The 24,088-nt window shown below is 44.6% G+C and overlaps 1 protein-coding gene across 1 annotated transcript; it reads left to right on the top strand.

The window, feature by feature from the left end:
* The first annotated feature begins 14,987 nt into the window (after positions 1-14,987).
* TAGAP (T-cell activation RhoGTPase activating protein) lies at positions 14,988-21,692 on the top strand. The gene is given in 10 exon segments (XM_010074969.1): positions 14,988-15,014; positions 15,122-15,175; positions 15,883-15,949; positions 17,430-17,602; positions 18,358-18,519; positions 18,998-19,107; positions 19,512-19,707; positions 20,202-20,319; positions 20,525-20,794; positions 20,797-21,692. Coding segments are annotated over 10 exon segments (2,073 nt in total).
* Positions 21,693-24,088: the final 2,396 nt, after the last annotated feature.

The following is a 24,088-nucleotide window of genomic DNA, read 5'->3' as shown; positions in this document are numbered from 1 at the left end:
TGATGACCAGCGTCCCAGCAAATGGAGGATTCTGCTTATGGGAATGAGCAACTCAGCAAATTTCTCAATCAGCAAAAAGCACATAGTTGCTTTCAAAAGAATAACACAAGCCGAGCTAAGTCACTTGACTGTCAAGAAAATAAAGAGCTCATTTAAAAGAAACTGAATGTATCTGAGTTGTAGAAAACTTTCATGCTTGCACAACAAGCTGTCAGGCACCGAGGTGAGACACCGACCAGCTGCTGCAGATCATATGATGCTGTCGGTCACATGAAACAGCTTTGCAGAGAAAATCTCTCTGATGAGACTTTTAGATAGTTACTCAGCAGATTAGCTGCCGTGGCCCTTGCAGAAGGTTATCTATCTTGCCCATTTTCTAGCGTTCCGTATTCTTAAGCCCTTATTCTGAAGAGTCCTTAGCAGGGTAAAAGAAGAAGGCAGCATTCAGGTGTGAAGAAGAGCAGGAGGTATTCATCTCCAGATGCAGTGGTTGTCTTATCCTTGTCTGGCCCACGAGCTTCCCTGTTGCCACTTTCTGGTGAATTTTGGTGACATTTCACACAGCTGTTGTATGGCATAGCATTCATCTGCCATTTTATCTGGGCTACCCCAGGCTTGTGTCAGAATGTGGGAAGTGAAAGTAGAGGCACCACTTTGTATTTAGAGTGTGACCACATGATTTTGAATTGATCTTCTCCCCTTTGTAAGCAGGCCATGCAGTAAACACGCAGCTCCACAACAGCGAGGCCAGGTTTGCAGGAGAGAGCATGCTGAGAGGTGTGCATGTGCAGACAGTGGGAACAAGAAGGGCAGATGTGCAGGGGTGCATCATTTGTGTACTCCTACCAAGTGGGAAGTGGTCACTCTTGGTCACAGGAGACCACAGATCTACTTTCACCGAAGAGTTCGTCTCAAACCAGTTTAACACCAGTAAGCACCATTCCTCTTAGCAATCCTGAACTGCAGGCTGTGACAGCTCTGGAAGAAGCTGGATGGTCTGTATAAAATCTAGAGAACCACTGAGTTCTCTTTATTTCATGACAGAGATCATCAGTAAGTGTCAGGTATACAAGATGTAGAGATCCAGGATTGAAAGGAACTACCATAAAGACATTTTCTGGCTTCATGGACCTTTGTGTCAGACAAGCCTTTAGTCATTTTATGTTTGTCTGCTCCTAATCTGACAAAGTAAGATGGGAACACTGCCTTTCTTCCACCTCATCACCTTTGTCCATGGCAACCTGTGTGTTACTAGGGGTGATGGCAGCCTCTTGTTAGAAATACCAGAGAGCAATGGAGAGCTTCTTTTTGGGCAGCTCCTTTTGGTACCACTGGGACATGGCCCTGGTCCTGGCCTCCAACCTCCCTTGCTGTATGATCAAGGAGATGACCCCCCACTGTCTCTGCTCCACATTTTCTTCAGAATAAGCAAGGGAGAGGAGGCATCTTGCTCCTCTGAAGCACCATGAGCTCAGGGGTAAGAGGCACCTCAGGCCTTCACCTACCCTTTAGACAGCAACAAGCTGGAGAGACTCTCTGAAACTCTCTGTGGCTGTCAGAGCAGGGCCTAGATGACAAATTAGCTGTGGCTTGGTGGCAAAACTGCTTTCACTAACGGAAGGTCCTCACGGTGCAGGATTGGGCCAGGTGCTGTCATGTCAGACCCTGTTACCAACCTTGCATGGTCTCTGCCAGAGCTAAGAGAGGAGCACGCTGATTTGGAAAAGGCCTGGTCACATCCCTTGGACACTGCCATGACCATCTTAAGGAACAATCCTGACACTTCAGCCCTGGCAGGCTGTGGAGAGACTTTTGAGTCTTACATATTTTCAGAAGAAAATTCTGTTCAGATGGCACAAAACTCCAGTTTCCCAAGATATTGCCCAAGAAACTGTAAGGGAAGATTAAAGAGCTGCACTAAAATAAACAGCAGTGGGAAAATCAGGTGAGACAGACAATGTCAGTCACAGACCTACCAATATTGGGCCACTTTCCTGTCTTTTGTTGCAAACTAGTAAAACGAAAGTTAAATTCAGTGGGTGAATTCTAATTGCAACATCATCCTCTATGATGTCGGTTATGGATATGTTGAGCCTCTAAGAAAAACATCTCCGTAAACTGCAGAAATAACTGCCCTTCTGCCCCTCTTGCAAAACATATTCCAGGAAATCACGAGGCAAATAATAGGTCTAGTGAGGAAACCATTTCCAGGAAAAAAACCTTAGGCTGGATGGTCCAAAGACAAGAGAAACTGAACAGTGTGGAGGGGAAACATAATCACAGTAAACTGTGTGGTAGCTGCATATCTCAATGCAGAAATTAAATTGTGCTAGAAAACATCACATGGGTTGTGATGAGATGTATTAAAATTTTTGAAATAAGAAAGATAAGAATATTATTTACATTTATCTTAAGTCCACTCCGTACACATTCATTTCAAATCCAGGATGAGATGGGGATCTTATGAAAAAAACCTTTATGAAGTCATATGTCCAGAGACATTATCAGAGCACACAGAGTCAAGGCAGCTAACATAGGTTTGCTCATGCAACCACAAAGTGGACACTTCCCAGTCACCTCCCAGTTTGACTCGGCAATGAAGATCACTTTCTTCAATGTAATTTCCAAGGTCTTTATCAGAGGGAAACCAGAGACACCTTTATTGCTTTGCTGTGCAGGCACTTTTACTTCAGATTTTGTTGTTTGTGAGCCTAAGTTTGAAAGCTGAGGCTCCCAAGCCCCTGGCAAGAAGAATTAGCTATGTTTATAAATCTGAATGAATATGATGAATAGCAAAGACTCTGAGAAGTTTTGTGAGTCCCTCAGACAAAAGATTTTAAGATTCGTATATTGCAAAAACGGGGATCACAATCAATTGCTCCTTAAAACATCTTCAGCCCCTTCTACAGAGAGCTATAGTCACTGAGTATGTTGAAGATTTGTTACTAGCTGCCCTTAAGTTGAGGTGTAACCATTCCCTAAGTTGTTGAGAGAAGTGTGAGTGTACACGTACTTTCCCGTAGGACAGCCGGTTAGCAAGGAATCAGGCTAGCCAGCATTAATGGGGTGAGTCCTGGTGATGACTGGGGAGTCTGTAGTACAGATCAGCTATGACATGTGCAAGTGCTATTATCCATAATCAGCTGATGCAATAGGATGGTTTCTTGGTTTTCTCCACACTTTTTGTTATTGTTGCGTATTTTGTGAGCAGACCCAAACACCTCCTGAGTTCTCACAAGACCTTAGCGGGATTTGCATTTGACACGTTGCATTATAACACTGCTTATTAAAGAAAATGGTACTTTCCTTATTTTCCTGTGATCATGCATATCACTTTTATTGCATCAAGTTTGTGGAGAAGGAATGGATTCTGCCCATGCACAGGATTATTAGCATGTCAAAGACCTGTTAAAGGTTTATACAGCATGGCACCAAGGTGGAGGTGTGCCAAAGGATCCCAGTGATCCAGTGCACACTCACAGTAAAGGAAATTACACTAAATGAAACATCTTGACGTGGCCCTATAAGTTAGTCCGAGGCAGAGTTCATTCAGAGCAGGGACATAATGAAATCTCTTCATTCATAAGATTTTGGTTGGTGGTAGATTTTTGAATCATACTAATTTTTTTTAGAGATGGATCATTGACTAAAACTTGATTCAAGTACAAGTTATGTCTGAATCCCAGCTTTGCAGCATTCCTGTGCAATATTTCTGTGACAACTTAAATCAAAGCCTAGATGCTGATCCTTGTCCCTTTTCTCTCTGTGTCCCCAGACCCGGCATTCCAGGCATGTGTCCTGATATTAAATCCATCATCTGTAATTATCAGATGATGTCGAGGTCATGCTTTTACCATCTGTTTTCTGTAGAAATTATTTGGGGAATGCATCATGTAGACTCTCTGTATGTCGTTTCCCTGGTACTGAAAAAAAAAAGGGATTTTCCAGTTAAAAGCACTGCCCAAGCACAGGTTAGTTTTATTTCAGCCACACTCAGTGCACAATGGTCATGAAGAAGACCAAACTGAAAGGAGTTACACCTCCCACTGCCAGAGCCTGCCTGCCCTCCCCCAACACTCATCTCATCCAAAATTTGCCAAGGCAGTTATGTTCTCAACTCCTGTTTAAAATCAGGGTGGGTAGGTGATTCAAAGGGCAATATAGTCCCTAAATATCTTTGAGGATCTGCTCCTTGACTCCACTTCCTCACCAGAGCCCTCGGCGGTAACCCCCCAGCACAACGTCGCCCACCGCCACCAAGGCCAGCTCCAGCCTCCCCCCGCGCAGGTGGTGCAGAAGTCACGGCAAAGGAGAAAAAAATCCCACGAGTGGGCAAATGCTGGTTCCATCCCCTTTTCTCTTCCAAGGAACAGAGACTAGGGTGGTACCTTGACCGTATAAAGCAGAGCCCTCATACATGTGTATCATTGTGAAAGAGTCCGTGGTTTCCAATGGAAATTCCCTGTTTTGAGGACAGAAAGTTTTACTAAAAGTGATAGAATATCTCATGACAGCAGGCTTTTATAAGGTGGTCTCTCATATAGGCACAATCTGACACCAAAAGCTAGGGATTTTTTTCCTATTTTTGTTGACATTATCAACTGTTTAATTTTGAACATCACCTAAATCAGATGGGTGGTATTTTATACCCAGGGTGCAGGAAGAGCCAGGCTGCAGGAATCAGGCCCTTTTCAGTTATACCTACACGGATGCAGAAACAGCCACACAAACCACCGCGAGGGAAGGCATTTTTGGCGGGAGAATTCATTCCGCCAAACTGGCAGTATCTTATGCATCAAGAAGAAGAGGACCAACAAAAACTGCATTTTGAGGAACTAAAACCAGGATCTGTTAAGCAATAACAAAGAAGAAAAAAAGAGAAGGAAGAAAAAAAAAACCCACAGTGTCTGACTGTAATTTCCTTTTAGAGGATTACCCCTGTGTAAGAAATTAAGCAACTACTTTCAAGTTAATGAGAATTTTTTTTTCAGTAAGTACAACATAATCCAACATTTAGAAACTAAACTGGAAAATACAGGCATTTTTTTCCTTAGTTTCATTAAAATAACTTTATCTAAATAGAATACTGGCCAAACCTCAGCCAAAATTCTCTAAGGAAAGCTAAGCAAAAATCACCAGTTGACCAAAGAGAGGATATTGTTCCCATTTGTTATTGGATTCTTCCCCCACTGTTAAAAATAGGTAATCTTTGGGGTATAAAATGTGCATTTGTCTCTCAACTAGCTAACCCAATGTGCTGAAAATGGAAGTGGAATTTCAAGCTCTGAAGTGATACGTAAGCCCAAATGCCATTGATTTTCATTTGCTTGTGATGAAAGTAGAGGAAAGGGGCAAACCTTTTAATCACAAGGATAAAGCAGTGATTTCTGTCTTGGTACCAAAGGTATTCAGTTCACACTCCAGCTCAGCATGTTCAACTAAGCACTTGTCTATGCTCTTTGACAAAATGTGATGAACTGAATCGAGTGCTTTGGTACACTGAACATCTCAGTGTTCCCACAGACAGTGTCACACTGGTGGAAAAGAGTGTTCTCTGGCTTGTCGCTAGGATATAGAGCAAGTAGTCTACCTCCATACACACATCCCTCCAGTCACCATTCCGGTGTCTTTTTAGAAGATTAAATATGAAGTTCATGAAAATTGGCAGCTACCTCTTACCTTCAGCACTTCTTGTATGTTGAATATATACAAAGTTCTTGCATATTTTGACAGCCCTCCAGACTTGTATTTGATGGCAGAGGCACACCTTGTCACAGGCGTTGCTGATAGATGGAATGGGCTGTCCATCTAACCACCTTCTACCCTCCGTTTCCTCATCTTTGTAGCTCAAAACCTGAATGCAGTCACTGAAGCTTTATCTGAAAATCTGAATATGCTGTTCTAGCAACAGTGGAACCAACTGTGAGACATTTCCTGCAGGCTTGTGTCCTTTGTGCCCTGATCCACCTCTCTGCAAAGACCTTTATCTTCTCCATTTTCATATTCCATTTCCATCAGGTACACCGCAGCAAGCCCAGAGCTACGGGCACAGCGACTGAGTGGCTGTGATATACATGCTGATTAGCCACCCAAGACTGTTTAATGACTTTTTTTCTCAGGGAAAAAAAAAATCCCACGACTCACTAATTTCCAAAATGCTTGTAGGAGATTCACTGGCTTGGGGAAGAGTTGCCCACTTGTCTGTTGTGACTAAAATTAATGTACAGACTAAAAGTTACTGGGAGTGATAGGGGAGTAAAAAACACCTGAGAAAACCATGCAGTCACATAAGCCTTGACTGCGAGCAAGATTAAAGTGCAAGATTAAAAGCATCTAAAGAACTAAATCCAGTTAAATCTGGTAAAAATTCTGCATGGCTAAAGATAAAGAATGTGGCATAGGAAAGTAAAAATTAGAGGACAAAGAATATTGTGTGCACACCGTTGGACATCAGTGTCTTAGAGGGGATGGATGTGGGCTGGGAGTTTCTGAGGAGCTGCCACTGAGTCCCCTCAACCCCACACAGAATTAGACCCTTTTTGCTAAGGGGTCTTGCAAACTTTCTTGCTAAGGAGCCTCAGAGACGCCTTAGGAGCTTGCAGGTACACAGCGGTTGCAATGACTGCAGTGCCACTCAGCTCTTCCCAAGCTCACTTTGAAGGAAGTAGCTCCTCAAAGAGTGTGTAGACATCACGTAATACCATATCCCACTCTCTGCCTGATGTTTAAAGCACAATCTCTGCTGTGGCCGTGCGGCAGTCCCCGTGTCAGATCCTTTCCCAAAGGTCAGGCAAAGGGAGGGGAGTTCATGCTCAGAAACATTTTTATTATAGAATCGAGACAAAATGGTTAGTTCAGTTACCATACTGAATGGTTATTTCTTTGTGACATGGTCATACTTCCTCCTGACCATAACCTGCATGCTTAAAGTAAGTGAGTATTTGATCTGGCCAGAAGGTGACTGTCACATTTTGATGTGGTAAGTAGAACTGCAAAGACTTTGAGGGACACAAGTAATGCCCAGAAAACAACATATTGTCCTCACAGAGAATGCATTTAAAATGCCTTGACTTGTCAAAGATTTGCCACTAAGGCTAAAATTAAGGTCTTCTCTTTGCTATGTGGCACACTGGAGACAGAAGAGACAAAAGCTGCCAAACTCTTTATGGGGCTCTCCTGTATGTGCCACTTTTCACCAAAAGATATCAAAGCAGCTAATGTAGTGCAGTGACCTTTTATTTTTGGCACATTATTAATTAGAAACTGAGGCAGAAAGAAGGCAAGCTACCATTCAGGTGTTGCATGGAAAATCAAAAGGCAAAAGAAGCACCTCCTGGAGTTCACCCACAAAACCCTGACACAAAGATGCAATTACAGTTTTTTGTTAGTCTGAAAATTCCCTAATAGGGGGATTACTGAGTGCTGTAGGTTTGATGAGTAAGCTTGTTCAATTGTTAAAGTAACGACTTTTTCCAGGCTTGTGATGTTCATTAGGATTTTTCCTTTAAGGTCAGTACAGAAGTATTATCTGCATTGTTTATTCACATCAGTCTCACAGTTATGACAAGTTTATGTTGTAGCACACTCTTGTCCAAAGAAAACTGTGGGAATGCTTGGTTCTGGAAGCAAACAGAAATGTTGCAGGGGGGAGGGACAACCCCTGGGACATAATGCAGGCCACTCAAACTCCTCTTCTAGCACATCTGGCTCTCCTAAAATAGCACAGACAGGAGTCAATTACAATGATATGTTGTGTTTCAGTGCCTGAGTTTAGCAAACATTTTTGCTGAGCATAGCATTGGAGGTGACTAACTTGGAGCTATTATAATTCCAGGGAGTTATGGCTGAAAGATACACTCTGGGGATCCATGTATAATGCAGTAAGAATAGGCACCCTACCTTCTTACCTACCAAATGGAAGTAGGACCCCCTTGCAAATGTACCAGCATCTTAGATTTGGCATAACTTACAGGATAATGAGTGTTCACTTTTTACTCTCTGAATACTAAGTTCATTTAAGTTACACAAGGACAGGATCGGGTCACGGTATTGCACAAAGCAATACAAAGACCCTCTGTAGGAACATGGTCTTTGCTTTACACAAATGTTACAGCAGTTGCTGGACTGTACATCTTTTTGCTTAGCATTTTTATATCTGACGGTGCCTAAAGGTAAGAGGATTCAATCTCTCTTTGAGAAGACCCTTCTTGAGGTACTTCTGGGCTACATATCTTATCTCAACAAGTAACCATGTAACTGATTCATGTATCCAGTAAAATTCAGAGCATTTCTTCTCAACTTGTGCTTAGATTGCACACAGGCATTTCTTCTCGGACCTGTGGAAGGGTTTTGCACTTGTATCTGTTGGCCTGGTTAAAGATACACCCTCTCCTCGCAAACTTTCTTGCTAAATAAGGCAGTTCATGACTGTCAGACCACACACAGTGACTGTTTTCAGAGAGAAAAATCCCAAAGAAACATACTCATCTGATAAATGGGAGAAAAGGTAAAGCTCAAACAAAGCACAAACAAACCTTTAAAAGGAAGTGGAAAGGAAGAACAAAAATCTTCTGTTCAAGCCTCAGCCACCACTGAACAGGGAAATAGTGGCATGCAGGTACCTTCTCTATGTACTCCATACTGTCATCTCTGTGCAGTGACTGCAGATCTGAAAGCAAAGGCAGGGTTCAGAGAGGCACACACGAGTGGAATAAACAAATGCAGCCATAACAGCACCTGGTCTACATGGCAGCAGCCATAATTAATGGCCAACTTTGCAGGAAAGTAGGCCTGAGCAGAACAGCCTGGCCGTCAAGCCAAACCCTCTCCAGCAATGAGCTGATATCATTGGACTCAATCACAAAAGCATTTTTTCTTCCCCCACCCCACTGTTGCTAGCAGGCGATCCCAGGTCCTGCTTGCTCTGGAGGGTGAGAATTCCTCTCTTATTCCCAGTCTGGAAGAATCACCATGCTTTTGCAAACATGGAGGCTAGGACCTGGCTCCCCAGTTCCAGGAGGAACAGCCCTTGGTGTCCCTCAGTTGTGCTGGTTGGTGCTGGTGCCAAGGGTGGCTTGCCCTGCCCCATGGCATGGTGCACCTCCACCCTCTGTGTGTCCCCTCCGCGGCAGTAGTGACAGTCCCGTTTGCCCAGAGACCTTGTGATGACCTGCAGCAAGAGGCAGAGCCTGTGCCGTAAGAAGCATTTGCTTTCTGAAATCCTCATAAGGTAGTCACGCTTTAAAACAGGATAGCAATGCAAAAGTGGAGTGTTTATATAAAACACTAACACGGCAGCTGTTGCTAGTAGCAACAATATGGCAATCACCAGCTAATATGGAGATGTTTGTTTGGAATTTATCATCTTGATTTTGATGGGTGGCCAAAACTTCACAGAAGAACATTTTATTTTGCTGTGTGTGGATGTGCATGCACAAGGACAGGACATGACAGCAAATAACTTTCCCAAAGTACAGGGTCAAATGTGCTCAGGGGAGTTTAACTGTAGCCAGCAGAGTTGCGCTTGGAAGGATTTGCTTTGCCTGACGCTGCGTTTGCCTGGAGGATGGACTCCAGGTGTGTGGTCATAAACGTACCCATTTGTGGTTAATTTAGTGGTGATGAGGATCTGGTTACTGGCAGTTCTACTTGTTACTTAGGAAGCAGGTACAACACAGGAATGACAAACTCACAAGGGCATCACTATGGTGAAGAGTTTGGGGATATTCCCATCATACCACTGGGGGTCAGAGAAAGCCAACTGGAGGCAAGTGATGGGGAAATTCCAACTCCTTCTGGTTGTTCTGCCCAGGCGCCTACAGTGACAGCCATGTTCATGGCCATGGGCACTTGCTGTGCCTGCAGCACCTCCTGCTCTACCAGGGGAGTAGTAAGGTCTTGCCTCTTCTGAGCCTGTCTTTCTTTTCTACTTTCAAGTTTTCTAGTATCAATGGGACATATATACAATGAAACCCAAAATTACACTCAAGCCAAGTTTCCTTGGTCTTATTCCAGACTGGCTCCTAGGTCATTGGCAGTCTGCAGATCATCTTTTATGTGAAAGTAAGATGACTTACATCTGAAAATCCCATATAAGTTAGAATTCAATGTGAAATCCAGGCTATCTCTGGTTTCCACTGATTCTCATTATGAGATCTGAGATAATTTTCATGCTGAAATTAAGAGCAAAACACAAGGTGCAGGAGCAGGAGAAATACAAGCCTATATCAACTGAAATTGAAAAGAAAACATTTGTATCAATCCTGAAAAGCAAAATCAAGATTCACACCTCTCTGGATTCAGTAAGAAATACAATATGCCCCTGAGAGCAAACGAACTTGGCAGAAAAGCACCTATCTCAGTTTCTGATTTGTGAGTGGACAACATAAAGAAGCAAAATAAGTGAGAAACCTACTGGAGCAACAAAAAAAGTGAATATCATCTCACTTTTCAATACTTTTTCAGTACCTTCAACCAGAAATCTTGAAAATAATTCAGACTTAATTGCACACATTCTCTACTTGTTGTTTATTGTAATCAAACACAGATTTGTAAAAATACAAGTAAAAAACTTCAGAGCTGCCAACTTAGTCTTGAAAGAACAAACAAGCCAAATGCAACCAAAAGGGTGTCATAAGAAGGGCACAGAATACACCCTTGGCTGCATGTACAGTATTGTTTTTGATTTGTAACTTTTTCCTATGCAATAGGAACACACTGGTGCCAACAAAGTGTTCAAGAAATGTGTAGATGTGGTGCTTCGGGACATCGTTTAGTGGGTTAGGTGGTGTTGGGTTGACGGTTGGACTTGATGATCCTTGAGGTCATTTCCGACTTTAATGATTCTATGATTCTGTGATTTTAACCTTGACATCTAATTAAAGATAGAAATCAGCTGAACAGAGCTGGGAAAAAAAATGACAGTGGGGTTCCGTTTCCAAAGGTAGGGTTAGCATGAGCCCAGGTCCCACCTGAATAAAACTGCGGGAGTTCAGCATCAGCTGGGTTGTGGATCTCATTCTGAACTGTTCCAGGTAGGAGGTAGGGACTAGTCTGATCAAAGCTGATGCTGCCCTCTTTTCTGTGATCAAACCCTGAACTGTGTCTCTCCAATCCACAACACACTCTCAAGAGTGGCAGGTAATCAGAGCTGCCTTCAGAAGATGTGTAGAAACGTGACCTGTTGCCAGCAACCCACACAATGCCCTGTTCTTTGAGTCCATGGACAGATCACGCAGAGCTTTCCTTTCAAAAAAAAAAAAAAAAATCAAACCCAACTACTCTCTGACTTTGGCATTACTGCTTTCCTTATTTTGTCAAACGTTCCCGTTGTTCCCTGGGGAGACCGTGGTTGTGGCAGGGAGGACAAAACTGGAATACAACCCATTTTCCACACAGAGGGGCACTGATGAAGGCTCTTTCTGCTCTATATGGGCTTGAAAGAGTCACTGCTCCAGGAGCATCCTGCTGTGCCCTTCTCACAGCTCCAGTCCTGCTGGGTCCTTGCTGGTACAACAAGAGGGCAAAGGCGGGTTTCAAGATTCATTCACACACTCCCTCATTACTAAGAGCCATCATGTCAAACATTTGCAAAAGTAGTAGAAATAAACAAAAGTTTGTGGCTGTGTCTGGGTTTTTCCCATTTGTGGTTTGATAAGGAGAGAAGAAAACAGATGCTTTCCAGCCACAGCAGATTTGTTCTTTTGTTCGTTTGTTTACTATCAGCTTCCTATTCCTTCCTCCTCCCAACTGATGCTGCCCCTTCGTTGCTATGGTCCGGAGCCCTTCACTGAGCCACAGTATAAGAGAAGAGAGGAGAAAAGAGGAGAAAACACTTGGCTTGACTGTAGAAAGGGGAAAATCACCATTTGGTCTGTGTTGGCAGCAAGCGCTATATAAGCCCTCTCTCCAAAAACTGGCTGGGCAAAGTGGTGGCTGGTAGGTGTGAGGGCAGCTGAGGCTGTGCTGGTCCTTCTGTCTTCACCCACCTGGCATGGCAGCTCTTCGGACCTTGGCACACTGCACACAGATCTGGGGTGCTCGACAGGAGCCAGCGCGTGCTCACTCACTGCTTTTCACACATACATCCAAGCTTCGTTCTCTGCGGCCACACAATTACTCCGCCAAGCCATAGTTTTTTAGGATGCCTGCTATTCAGATGTGGCATATTTGTTCTTTAATGAAATAAACTGCTTTAAAGCCATTTTGGCACAAATTAAGTGTTTGTGATACACAACATAAAAGAACTATTAAAAAAAAAAGAATGATATCAGGAGGGTAAGAAAAACCCTAATAATTTTCCATATGGACATACCTTTCATGTACAATGGCCATTATATGCCCACACCTGTTAGTAGATGGGAACTAATTAGACAGAGGTACAGCAGCGTGTGCCAGCGGACAGTCTGGTGATGTGCTAGTGTTACACCACCCATTACTGTATCTTTTCCTCCTGGGAAATTCAAAGCGTTATGCCCTGTGTACAGCTGTGCCCTATTTGTAATCTAAGCTTCTGGCCTGACTAATCACCATCCATTAAACTCCCATTTTCTTCACGAGTTGCACATTTTCCAGATCAAACCCTGTGTCTTAATCATGCAACAGACTGAGCTCAGAAATACACCTGCGTATGGTGCTGGAAGTGAGGGCAAGGCAGAATTGAATTGCATAGGTCCCCTAAGCCTCTGAGATACTTAACAGATATGTTTAGATGCACATTTAAATGATGTATTGAAAAATAGATGCCCCCTGTCCCAGAAATCCTGCTGGGACTATCAGCAGGGGTGCTGCAGCTGCCAGGGAGCCTCGGAAGAAATTCTCAGGAAAATGTGATGCAGGATGACGAAATTCCTGCAAGAACTTTCATCATGAAATTTAGTAGGGAAATGACAGATGTCATGGGACTGCTAATTAACAAAAAATCAGTTACAGCAGTGAGTAAAAGATCAGCATTAAACACACAGGGCTGCAGAGTAATGATTTAGGTTCCTGTAAGTTTCAGCCCTAAAATAGTCTGCAGACTGGAATCTCTACAGCAGCATGGAAATGACGTGCCTCTGGAGGACCTGAAAGGTCATCTACAAGCATCTCCCTCAGCAAAAGCAGGGCAGCTTTCCTTTTGCCCTTCTGGACACAGCTCTGTCTAACCAAAAGTGAACTTTCCACCTTGGATTTCTGCCAAACAGAAGGAAGCCAAGACTGCCCTGTCTCTTTTGCATGCCAGCCCAGGGCGAATACTACACTGGCCAGGCCTGATGTGGTTAAGCAAAGAACGGCTTTCAGGGTTAATTCAGCAGCGGATGTAGCTGTAACGAGCATCTGCAAAGAACTGTGCTACAACACAGCCTAGTCCCCTTCACTTGTGGAACACAGCACCCACTGGGGGAAGCAGGAGAGACCAGTTTTACAGGTGTGCTTTCCACCTAAACCCACCGCTGAAATATTCCCAGCCCTTGGACTCAGCCTTAGCCCCTCTTTTTCACTAGATCAAAAGACTGGTACCCAGAATACCAGGTTGTAATTTGCCTCTGTCAATGAATCAGTAGAACTAATATAATGCATTTAGCATCAAATGTTGATGAATTTTCATAGAAATGATAGAGTGAATACTGTTCTCCTTATGTTCCTGATGTGCCCAGGCTGGGGCGAGTTAGCAACAGACCCTGGAGAGGTACAGGGAGAGGAGAGGTAGATTTTTTCCTGGATTTTTTGATCTCTTCAGTTGAGTTACACTTTATTACTTATTATTACACAATCCTTACTAAGACATATTTTAGTTAAGGCTTTTTATTACATATTGTCATACCCTATGAAATTATTACATGACACCACTTATTTTAGAGAAGTCCAGTGCTAGATTCTCAAGAACTAGTTGGCACCGGCAAAGTGTGTGTCTACATCTGCTCACAGACAGTAAGCTGTTGCCACTAGTTTTTCAACAATATACAAAAACATTTCACTGAATGTTGGCTATTCCACTCCCCCATCTTTTAACTATTCTCAGTGTAACTGCGTCTTTAAATGACAAAATTTAAGGTCTCTGAGCAGTCAAAGGACAGACTGTACCCACTGCCCTTTAATGGTAAGGAGAAGCTGCCCACACTGCAGCCCCCTCTGCACATCCCACCTCACACTGGTGATGCTAGATGGAACCTTTACCTGGCGAGTGTCTCATTTTTTCCATCCATAACAAGCTACACAACAGCTACTTTTTTTTTTTCTTTAAGGAAAAAAAAGAAAAGTAGCTTCTCTAAAAGGAAAGAGGAAGCCAGAAATTTCATAGCGTCTCAGCCCTGCCCCATGATGCTCCTTCCTGTCTGAATTTCCACCTGCCCCTTCTGCATATATAAGGCAGCACACGTGGGGTAGAACTGTTTAGTCGCCTGCCTCCATACAGAGGATTAGTAGCAGCGGGGAGTGATGCTGTTTCTCCTTTCCTCTGCAGTTCCCGGGAGGTGAGGGAGCTCTGGCTGGACTCACTCCTTGGGTAAGTACTCACCCAGATTAAATCTGTGGTGTCGCGGTCAAAGTCGGTGGAGTGCTTCAGATGCAGCCGTACAGAGATGTACAAAAATACAGACAGGGGAGAGGTGTGCCCACTGCTAAGTGTAGCTCGTGGGCAGAGCTGACTGACTTCCTTAGCCTTGTGTTTGCAGATTAACAGCCATACGTAGCTGTTGCCACTTGCTCATTTTTTGCAAGGATTATAAATGGAAAGCTGCTTTTTTTTTTTTTTTCTGTTTTAATCAAGAGGCAGCTAGAGCAGCGGGGCTGAGTCCCTTCCTGAGAAGGGTTTTATGATTGACTTGTCTGGGATATCTTGCTGGTTCGGGATCATACTTAAACGCTAGACTAGCTTGCACGGGAGAAAGACAAGAAGGGTGCAGTTTCACAAAGCTCTTTCTTAGTCTGTTCCCTGTTCAATAAACAGGCAAACAAAAGGACCGAAGGAAAGCAGAGTGTCCAGAGCTCCCCCGATCAAACTCCTAATGAAAGTGTTAAGCAGCTGTAATACCGTGAGTGTCTTTACTGCTTCAGCTCTGTCAGCAGTGATTTTGAAAAGCTCTGATTTCTAAACCGTAGCATTCCATTACTCACATAACGTCTTTGTTTTCTCTCCTAGTCAAAGACACTAAATGCTGGGAACATGGAGAGCCTGATCGAGTGCCAGTTGGAGGTAAGTAGCTGCTACGTTTCCCCTGATCCCTGTTGGGTATTAATGTGAAATATCTCTTCAGCTCTGTCAGCAGTGATTTTGAAAAGCTCTGATTTCTAAACCGTAGCATTCCATTACTCACATAACGTCTTTGTTTTCTCTCCTAGTCAAAGACACTAAATGCTGGGAACATGGAGAGCCTGATCGAGTGCCAGTTGGAGGTAAGTAGCTGCTACGTTTCCCCTGATCCCTGTTGGGTATTAATGTGAAATATCTTCACAAAAGTGGGGGTGTAGGAGCTGCCGGCTGCCTGACACTACCCACGAGTGGGTGCAGCCAATGCAGAAGGAGCTGGGCACTGCTGTGAGCATCCAGCCTGTTCCCTGGATGCTGGGGAGTTTGCTCAGGAATCTGGCAGGTTCTGAGCCATCAAGGCTCCCTGGAGAAGTTTGGGAGGAAATCTCCAGTGTCAGGAGAGGACATAAAGAGCAGCCTGAAAGAGCTCAGGGTTGTGACCTGCTGGGCAGGTCTGGGATGGCTGGCTGCAGGGTTTACCACAAACCCCTCTGCTGGGCAGCAAGGCAGGGTCACTCCTGCACCCAGGCGCCTCTTTAGCAGGTGTTGGGCTTTCTCTGGAGCCTCTCACAGATTTCTGAGGAGCTGCCACAACTCGCTGGTGGCTGTCGGCTGCTGGTGGCAGCTCTGTAACTCTGACACACTTCTTGCAGGCTGATGCCAAGAAATGCCCCCCGCTTGTCCCAGCAGATGCTGAAGATGGACTTTTCCACTTGACTGGTGAGTTTTAAAAACAAACAGAGGAATTGCCTTCTTACATATTGGTTGCATTTGCTGGCACTTCTGCAAAACCACCTGAAACTGCCCTCTTCACCTCCCCGAGAGCAATCCACAGCCCTCAGCCCTGTCCAGGAGATGGCTTAACCCCTGGAGTGCCACTCACTTGCAAGTGACTTCTTTCCCTTATGCTCAGTGGCAAGGGTGACAGTGCTGAGTGACAGAGGTCTTGTATCCCTGTTACTTGGTTCTCTGAGCCACATTTCATTGTGTTCCCTGGCAGTGACAGAAAGCAAATGTGCTCTTTTCTCACTTGAGCATCACCACTGAGGTGTGGCACTGCAGGCAAGTAGCACTACCAGTGGTTGCACGCCAGAGCAAATAAACACCCTTGGCAGCAGCAGCAGCACTTGTTTTCTCTCGCCATGCAAAACCTCAGCACCTGTAAACAACCCGGAGGAGAACATTAGCAGGGCAGGGTCAGATCTGGAGCAGACCATCGTATCAGATCAGTTTTCAGGAGTATCAGAAGCAAACATTTTCTATGTCACTATAATGTTAGGTGATGTTCTCTTAGCTTTTAACCCCTCCCTACCATGGACTTGTGCTAAGCCACAAATGCAGGTCCTGAGAACTTCCCATCTGCGTAAGACAACTTAATTTTGGAGTAGAAGGCAACTCCTTTATAGGAAATTTGCAGAAGGCAACTCCTTTAGAAAGATTTCTAGCAAAAGGATCCTTCTCTAAGTGTTTCTGGAAGGGAAAAAAAGCCGCACCTCATCCCAATACAACCATCATCTCCAAATTCCTAGCATGCTCTCCTAACAGGCAGATGCAAAACCCATGCTAAGAGATTTCTGATCCTGAAGCCAATGAGGCCCTGCTGTGATGCTCCCATCCTCTGGATCAAATGTCACTTTCCACTGGCTGGCTGGCTGGCAGGGTCAAGCACTAGCTCTAGCAGGACCACTGTCATTAGAGCTGGCTTCGAAGGTGGCAGAGCTGGAGCTGTGTATTTTTATTTCAGCCTGTGAAAGAGGCTGAAAAGCAGAAGTCCCTAGTTCCACCCTTGCTTTAAAGATGGGGCACAGCCAGACCGCAGAGTGAAAATTGTTGTAGTTGCCAGCTGCCCAAGTGACATATCAGCCTTAGATAGTTATCACAGAAACCACTGCAATATCAAGAATCTCTGTAAATACTGTAATTTCTATGCCTTGTATGTTCCCACTTTCTAAGAACAAATGGTGGCTAGAATGTGAAAAAAACCAAACTCAAAAACAGGAAAGGTGGTGTCCTTAGAGGGATGGTCACAGTTTTACAGTTTAGGCGGTTGTTTCCTTAGTAACCACTTAGTTGTCTTTCAGTTTCTCTGTTTAGTTTGAGCTGTTTGAATATACATCTCTGCACCACACACAGATGAAATGCTGCGTAGCATGCTCTCTTTTTTAAAAAAAAATATTTTTTGCTTTCCTTTTGCTTGCAGCAGACAGAACAAAGAGAAGAAAGAAGGTGATATCACAGTCATTTACTCTGAGACGAAGCTCTACCAACAGGAATTCCACAGGGCAGCTAGACTCCGGTGCCAAAATCACTCTGTTTGGCCAGCCTCTGTCAATAATCTGTGGGGAAGATGACACACTGCCCCAACCAGTCCAGGTAAGCAAGCCTGGTGATGCATTCCATAGCTCTAGCTTCCAGTGTGAGGCAGGAGGCCCGGTACTTGTGCTGCAGCACCCAGGAGATGAGTGATTTTGGTGTTTCTGAAAATCTCAGGGACCATCCCAGATGCAGAAGGAGTCAGGTCTGTGGGTTTCATCCAGCTCACCCAGCTTTCACTGGAAGTAACTTTGAGTGGAGACTACCCAGGACCAGGAATAGGAGAAGATCTGCTCCTTAGTATAAACATTCATGATTCTACAGAAGTCATTTAAATGAATCTTTCAGCTGCATAAACTGCTAAGGATTTCTGTATTTCCCTGAAAAAAGTATTCAGGTATGGACTCCCACCAACAACCTAAACACTATCTTCTGGATGAAAATGGTCTTGTGATGGTTCTCCCTCTGAGTTGGCTTTTCCCATGGACAGGCTTTTGTCTCTTCTAGCCAATATATGCCTGGCTTGGGAGGGAAGGGATTTGAACTAAGACTTAAGTTATCCCTTGTTTCCTTCTGGAAGTGATGAGTTGACTGAAGTCAGCAGAATTCACTAGTCCAAAAAGAAGGGTTGGGGGAAAATCAGGTTATTGCCCATGTAATCTACTTGGAGCAAGAACTAGATACTGACCTAATTAGAGCACAGTGTACCTCCAGACAATTTTTCTTCTGTTTCTAAAGAAATGTTCACCTGCTAAAGGACCTTCCTTCACCCAAGTAACTGTTCTCTCATTCCTGTCTGTTTTTTTTCCATGCAGGATCTCCTAGCTATATTGTATATGAAAGGACCTTCCACTGAAGGGATATTCAGAAAAGCTGCCAATGAGAAAGCACGAAAGGAGTTGAAGGAGGACCTAAACAAAGGCGGGAACGTTGATTTGAAAAGCAAATCTGTGCACCTGCTGGCAGTGGTCTTGAAGGTGAGCTTCTCTGGTCTGCTGCACCAGGAGGGCATTGCTAATCTGCACAGGCTCACCTCTGTGCCCAGAGCCGACTTAGGTGGGACTCCAAGCTAAAGCCAGGGCCAAGCCAGAATAAATATTTCAGGCTTAGGAAAATTTGGCATTTTCCTTCTCCAACTGATTTTCAGTCCCACTTGTTGTGCCGCAGATTTCCTGTGTGCTCACAGGAAACTCACTTCATCCTCCTCCTCAGCATCCTCCCCAGGGAGGAATGCTGACATTTATGGGTGAAGGAAAGGCAGCTAAGAGCTGGGTCCCATTACTACCCCAAGGCAAGGGTACTTGGCATGTACTTGTGCAGTGCACTGCTCTGCCAGTGTTTGATGGTCAGGTAGCTCAAGCCAACCTGCCTCCTAGTGAGCCCATGTCAGGGTGATGCTCCCTTTGTGCTCAAGGGTAGTGTTCAAAGCCTCACCTAAATCTCTTGGCCTTGCAGGACTTCCTCCGGAATATTCCCTCCAAACTCCTGTTGGTTGACCTCTATGAGAAGTGGATGCAAGCTCTGGAGAAGCCAAGCAAGGAGGAAAAAATTGAAGAATTGAAAGAGTAAGTTTTGTAACCAGCTGCAAGGTGATGGAGTGGCTGGTAGAGGCCAATGATGTCTCTCAAAATCTCAAAAGCTGCACAGCACAACCGTGGGCTTTCATGTGCTGTCAGGAAGCCTCTGGTGACATCCCCTGAAGTCATCCCATCTACTCAAGGACAGGGACTGCTGTAATGCTTGCCTTTCAGTCAAGACCTTGTTAATTCAAGATCTTATAATTAACCACATGCTAGCTGCTGTTGGGGATTTCTGAATGATACTTCCGCTAAGCAGTGAAAAAAAGCACACACACGCCTCTCTCTGGAGGAAGTGTCATCTATCTGAGTTTAATTGAGACTTGCTCAAATACAGAAGTAGCGGTTGCTGCACCATGAATTAATGTCACATTTTGTTTGTGTTCATGCAGGGTGGCTGACAAACTGCCTAGACCAAACCTTGCCTTGCTCAAGCACTTGCTGTCCCTGCTCCACCACATCAGCCAAAATGCTGAGACCAACAGGATGGACTCCAGCAATCTGGCCATCTGCATTGGCCCAAACATGCTGGGCCCAGAGACAGACAACATGCTCCCGCTGGAAGTGCAGAAGGAGATGAATGACAAGGTGTGTTGAACTCCCCAAGCAGCCACCCACTTTGGGACAGCTCCGAGTTATCCGTAGGCATCCCAATACCACTGCAAAAGCTGAACAAAGCAGTACCCCTGGCCATCGGGGTGCCCCTCATCTCAGGTGTCTGCAATGTGATGGGCAATGCTGCTCTTCATCTTGTAGCAGTTGCTCTGCAGCCCCTTGTGCCATAGCACAGCTCCTGAATACTTCGTACACAGAGGGCAAGGGGCACCCGGTGGGCATCGGCCTTTGGACAGTGAGACTGAAGCTGTGGCTGATGGAGTTTTGTCTGTATTGGGGCAGATCGATTCATGTGCAGCATCAGGCTTCATCCTCCAGAGTGGACTTAACCCTCTGACTTTAGGATTTGGGCAGAAGCCACCCTGCTGAGTGCTGCCCTTCATACGAAGACAGCAGGCAGGGGCAGGAAAGACTGTTCAATATGTTTTCAGCTCTTTTGACTGAAATAAACTGTTTTCTGTGTGCAGGTGACGGTGTTGGTGGAGTTCCTCATAAACAACTGCTCAGAAGTATTTGGGGAGGACACTGCCTTGCCCATCTGTGCCTTGGCTGAGGAGTCGCTGGAGCTCACAGACAGCTCCACAGGTATGAGAAGGGACTGGACATGTCACAGACTGGGGCTGCTGGGCTAAGTTCTTCAATTTGATATGGGAATACATCTGTGGAAACACAGAGATTTGTAGAGGGCTCAAGAGACTGTTGAAGTGCACTTCTACAGGAACTCTTTCCATACAGTTCCCTTTTGTACTCAAATGATCAGTGAAAACTAACAGGTGCTTTCTCCCCACAGAACACCTATGTGCTGCTCATCAGAATGACTCTGCCTATGACAGCCCAGATCCTGAAGGTGAAGGCAGCCCTCGTACCTCTCAGGTGGAGCAGCCCAAAGGGAGGAGCACTAGTGTGAGCAGAAGATATCCATCATGCATCTCTGCCCCTTCACTGGCTAATTTCAGAAATGACATCAGCACAATGGACAGGAGGTACTCGGAGCCAGACCTGTCCTTCCAGAACCGCCTTGAAGGCAGGATAAGGAAACAGAAGCTAAACAAAAGTGAGGACTTTTTCAGCAGAAACAGCTAGGGTTGGAGGCACTGGAGAAATGTCTCACAATCTTGCCTTCACAATTATCAACTGACTCTCTACCTAAAACACCCTCCAGTTGCTCCCTGGAGAGCTCTGATGGCTCGGTCTTCACCAGCTCCCCAGTAGTTTCACCCTCTAGTCCCAAAAAAACCTTTTTAAATAGGCCCCAGTCCTTTTCCACCAAGGCCACTGAAGACTGCAGTATGCCTAGCAAAGAGATCAAGAAGCATTCCATGTCATTCTCTTTTGCAAACTGCAGGAAAACACTAATAAAAACCCAGAGTTGGGGGCCTGGAAAAAACATGGGTTTTCAGAGAGACAGTTTCACAACGAAAGAAGATGAGTTCTCCTGCAGAGTTGTCCAGAACAGCCCTGATGATGACAAACCATTGCCTGTGGCATACCAGCAAAGGCCCCGTTTCAGGTCAGCTGATGAAGTGTTCAGAGAGGTAGACCAGAGGAATCCTGGAAAACCACCCTCTTACGAAGAGGCTACAAAAAACTGCCTGGCCACTAAAGTTCCCTCCAACAATCTCACGGTTCAAACTATGAGGTTAAAGGTGTCACACCAGGATGATTTGCCACCTCATCCACGCAGCAGCTGTGCACAGGACGCAGCACGTACGGCTCTAAGGGATCTACCCAGTGGCAGAGTTTCTGCAGGGAAGGATTCTGATGTGGACACCGAAACTCTCAGTGTCACCGTTGGAATAAACTCCCGTGTGAGTTTACCTGTGACCCCGGGAGTTTACCGATTGAGAGCCATGTCTGAATCCTATCAAAAGAACAAACTTGAGTATGTGGCTCGGAGGTGCAGCCAGCCAGTTTTTGAGGTAGACCAGATCCAGTATGCTAAGGAATCCTATGTTTAAAAAGCCTATCCCTCCTCTACGCACTGTACAAAGTAAATATTGTAAAAATAGACATTCTGCTCATCCTTTGTAAGATTTTACTTTCGAGAGACCAAGAATAAGCTAGCATGAACATTTTTTTTCCTTGAGGCTCTCCTGAACTGTCTGTCAGCTTGACATGTCACATGTGTATTATTATGTAAATATGTAAGTGAATATGCTGTACATAACTTGTTGTGTGGGAAAACTAGTTAGTGTTTGATAAACAGTGTTGTATTTGTATCCTTGAAAGGACAATTAAAAGGCTGGCAGGTCCCAAACCTGTCCCACCTTCCTTTTCTCTTCTGTATTGTCACCATGCCATTTGTCACGTGTGTGTGCCAGGCTGATGCTTTGCTGATTTTCTGCATTAAGAAGTAGGCTGGCAGTTACCCCAACTGAGGAAGAGCTGTTCTATGACCAAGGACACTTCAGCACTCTTCCATAAATCCCCAGTACCTGCCGCCGTTCCCTTTTCCTGCTTGCTGGTAATAGAATGATCTGACTACTAACCAGCATTAGTGTTGTACACCTGGGTTTAGAGCCATCAAAACCCTACGAGGTCATGATGGGAATGTATCAAGTAAACCTCATATGGCCTGAGTGCTTTTGGTCTAAATAAACTGCACAGGCTAAGCAGAAGGAAAGAGTATCTTCAGGTTTGCTTTTATGAGGGGAAAAAACCCCAAACAACAAAAACTCCTGTAAGGAAACATTCTGGATTCCAGCTTTAAATAGTTAAAGCTGCAGCTCAATAAAAAAATTATAATAATAAAAAATTTAAAAAAGGAAAATACCAGATAGTATCCTTATAGCCTTGTAAAAATGACTGGAAGTGCAATGTGTTTTTTACATGTAGGAACTTGTTCTGGTTAGCACTTACCTCCCCTTTTATGGCTCAGCATAACCTTGAACCAGGAGTAGGGAGACTTTAGTTTTTCTCCTGTGTAACCTCACTACAATAAAACATTTTTCTGCATGAATGATAAATTGTCCATTGTCTGTCTTTAAAACATCCAGGCCCTACATGTACTGTACCTACTTTTATACTATTCTGTAGGTACTGCAGGTCTGTTTGAATGGCATGGCATATCTAAGTAGCGGGAAGGAAAGGAACTGACCAGCAGTATCACTACTACCGTGGTTGTAAAAGGCTGCAGGCTAGATTTTGTGAGCAGCAAAGAAGTGATGCTGCTCCAAAAGTGGAGCAGATTATAAAATAGCATCTCAGGTATGATGTTTTCCAGGTGTAGGTGTTCACAGGATGCAGAAAAAGGGGAAGGAGAGTACCTGGACAGGAGAAATTATGTGAGGATTACCATACTGGTAGGCTGAAACTAGAGAAAATGCCACTTCACTCAGCATGCTAAGCAGTGGCACTCTGCTTCCAAGCAAGTGGAATGAGAGGGCTCTGCTGCAAGCTGCAAAAGGCATTTGCCATTTTCTGGAAGCTGCAACTCCTTCACCACAGAATCACAGAACAGGTGAGGCTTGAGATCCTCCTGTCCAACAGCCTACTCAAGCAGGGTCAGCTAGAACAGGTTGCCCAGGACCGTGTCCAGACAGCTTTTGAATATTTCCACAGACAGAGACTCTGCAACATCTCTGAGCAACCTGTTCCCATGTTTAACCACCGTCACAGTGAAAAAGTGTCTCCTTGCATTCAGATGGAATTCCATGTGTTTTAATTTGTGCCCATTGCCTCTTGCCCTGCGTCAAGAGGGAATGACAGCTTTCTTTTGTAAAAAACACATGCATCTTGCCCTCATGGCAGAGCAAGTGTGAAGAGATAATCCACGTGCAGTGGAAAGGCTCAGAAGCCACAGAACAGAAAACATGAACTTCAAAATGTATCCAAACAACAACATGGCTACTTCTATGGTAAGTGACTCATTCTTTTTGACTGTGACAAGACTAAGGATCCCAAGAAGAGGAACTGCCCGTTTCCTTTCCTGTAACCACACCAGAAAACCCAGGAAGAATAAGCAAGGTCACTTCACCAGAGATGAGGAAAGCCTCTTCCCAAGGCAGACATGACAATCACACTCAGAAAGCTTACCTGGGCTCTAAATATTCAATACACATGAGCCTAAATCTTCCAGATCCTGGATAAGAAAGTCCATTTGGAATTTCTTTTAAGGCACTTCAATAGTGGGAGAAAAAGGAAGATGTGCGTAACAGAGAGGAGCTCTACACATTGTCAACCAGCAAGGGGTAAGGAGAAGGAGTTGTATAAAAGAGCTTCCCAGTCCCCCTCACCTTGACCTGGCATTTCTTCAGCTGTGGAAACACCATGATTAAACAAAATCTGAATGTAAATGGACGACAAAACAGATTTACTACCTCATGACAGATAACTTTTGTCTTCCTCTGTCTCT

This window comes from Pterocles gutturalis, unplaced genomic scaffold, assembly GCF_000699245.1.
Source record: "Pterocles gutturalis isolate BGI_N339 unplaced genomic scaffold, ASM69924v1 scaffold1752, whole genome shotgun sequence".
NCBI lineage: Eukaryota > Metazoa > Chordata > Aves > Pterocliformes > Pteroclidae > Pterocles > Pterocles gutturalis.
Note: the sequence above shows the minus strand (reverse complement) of the source record. Positions and strands in the feature narration are given on the sequence as shown.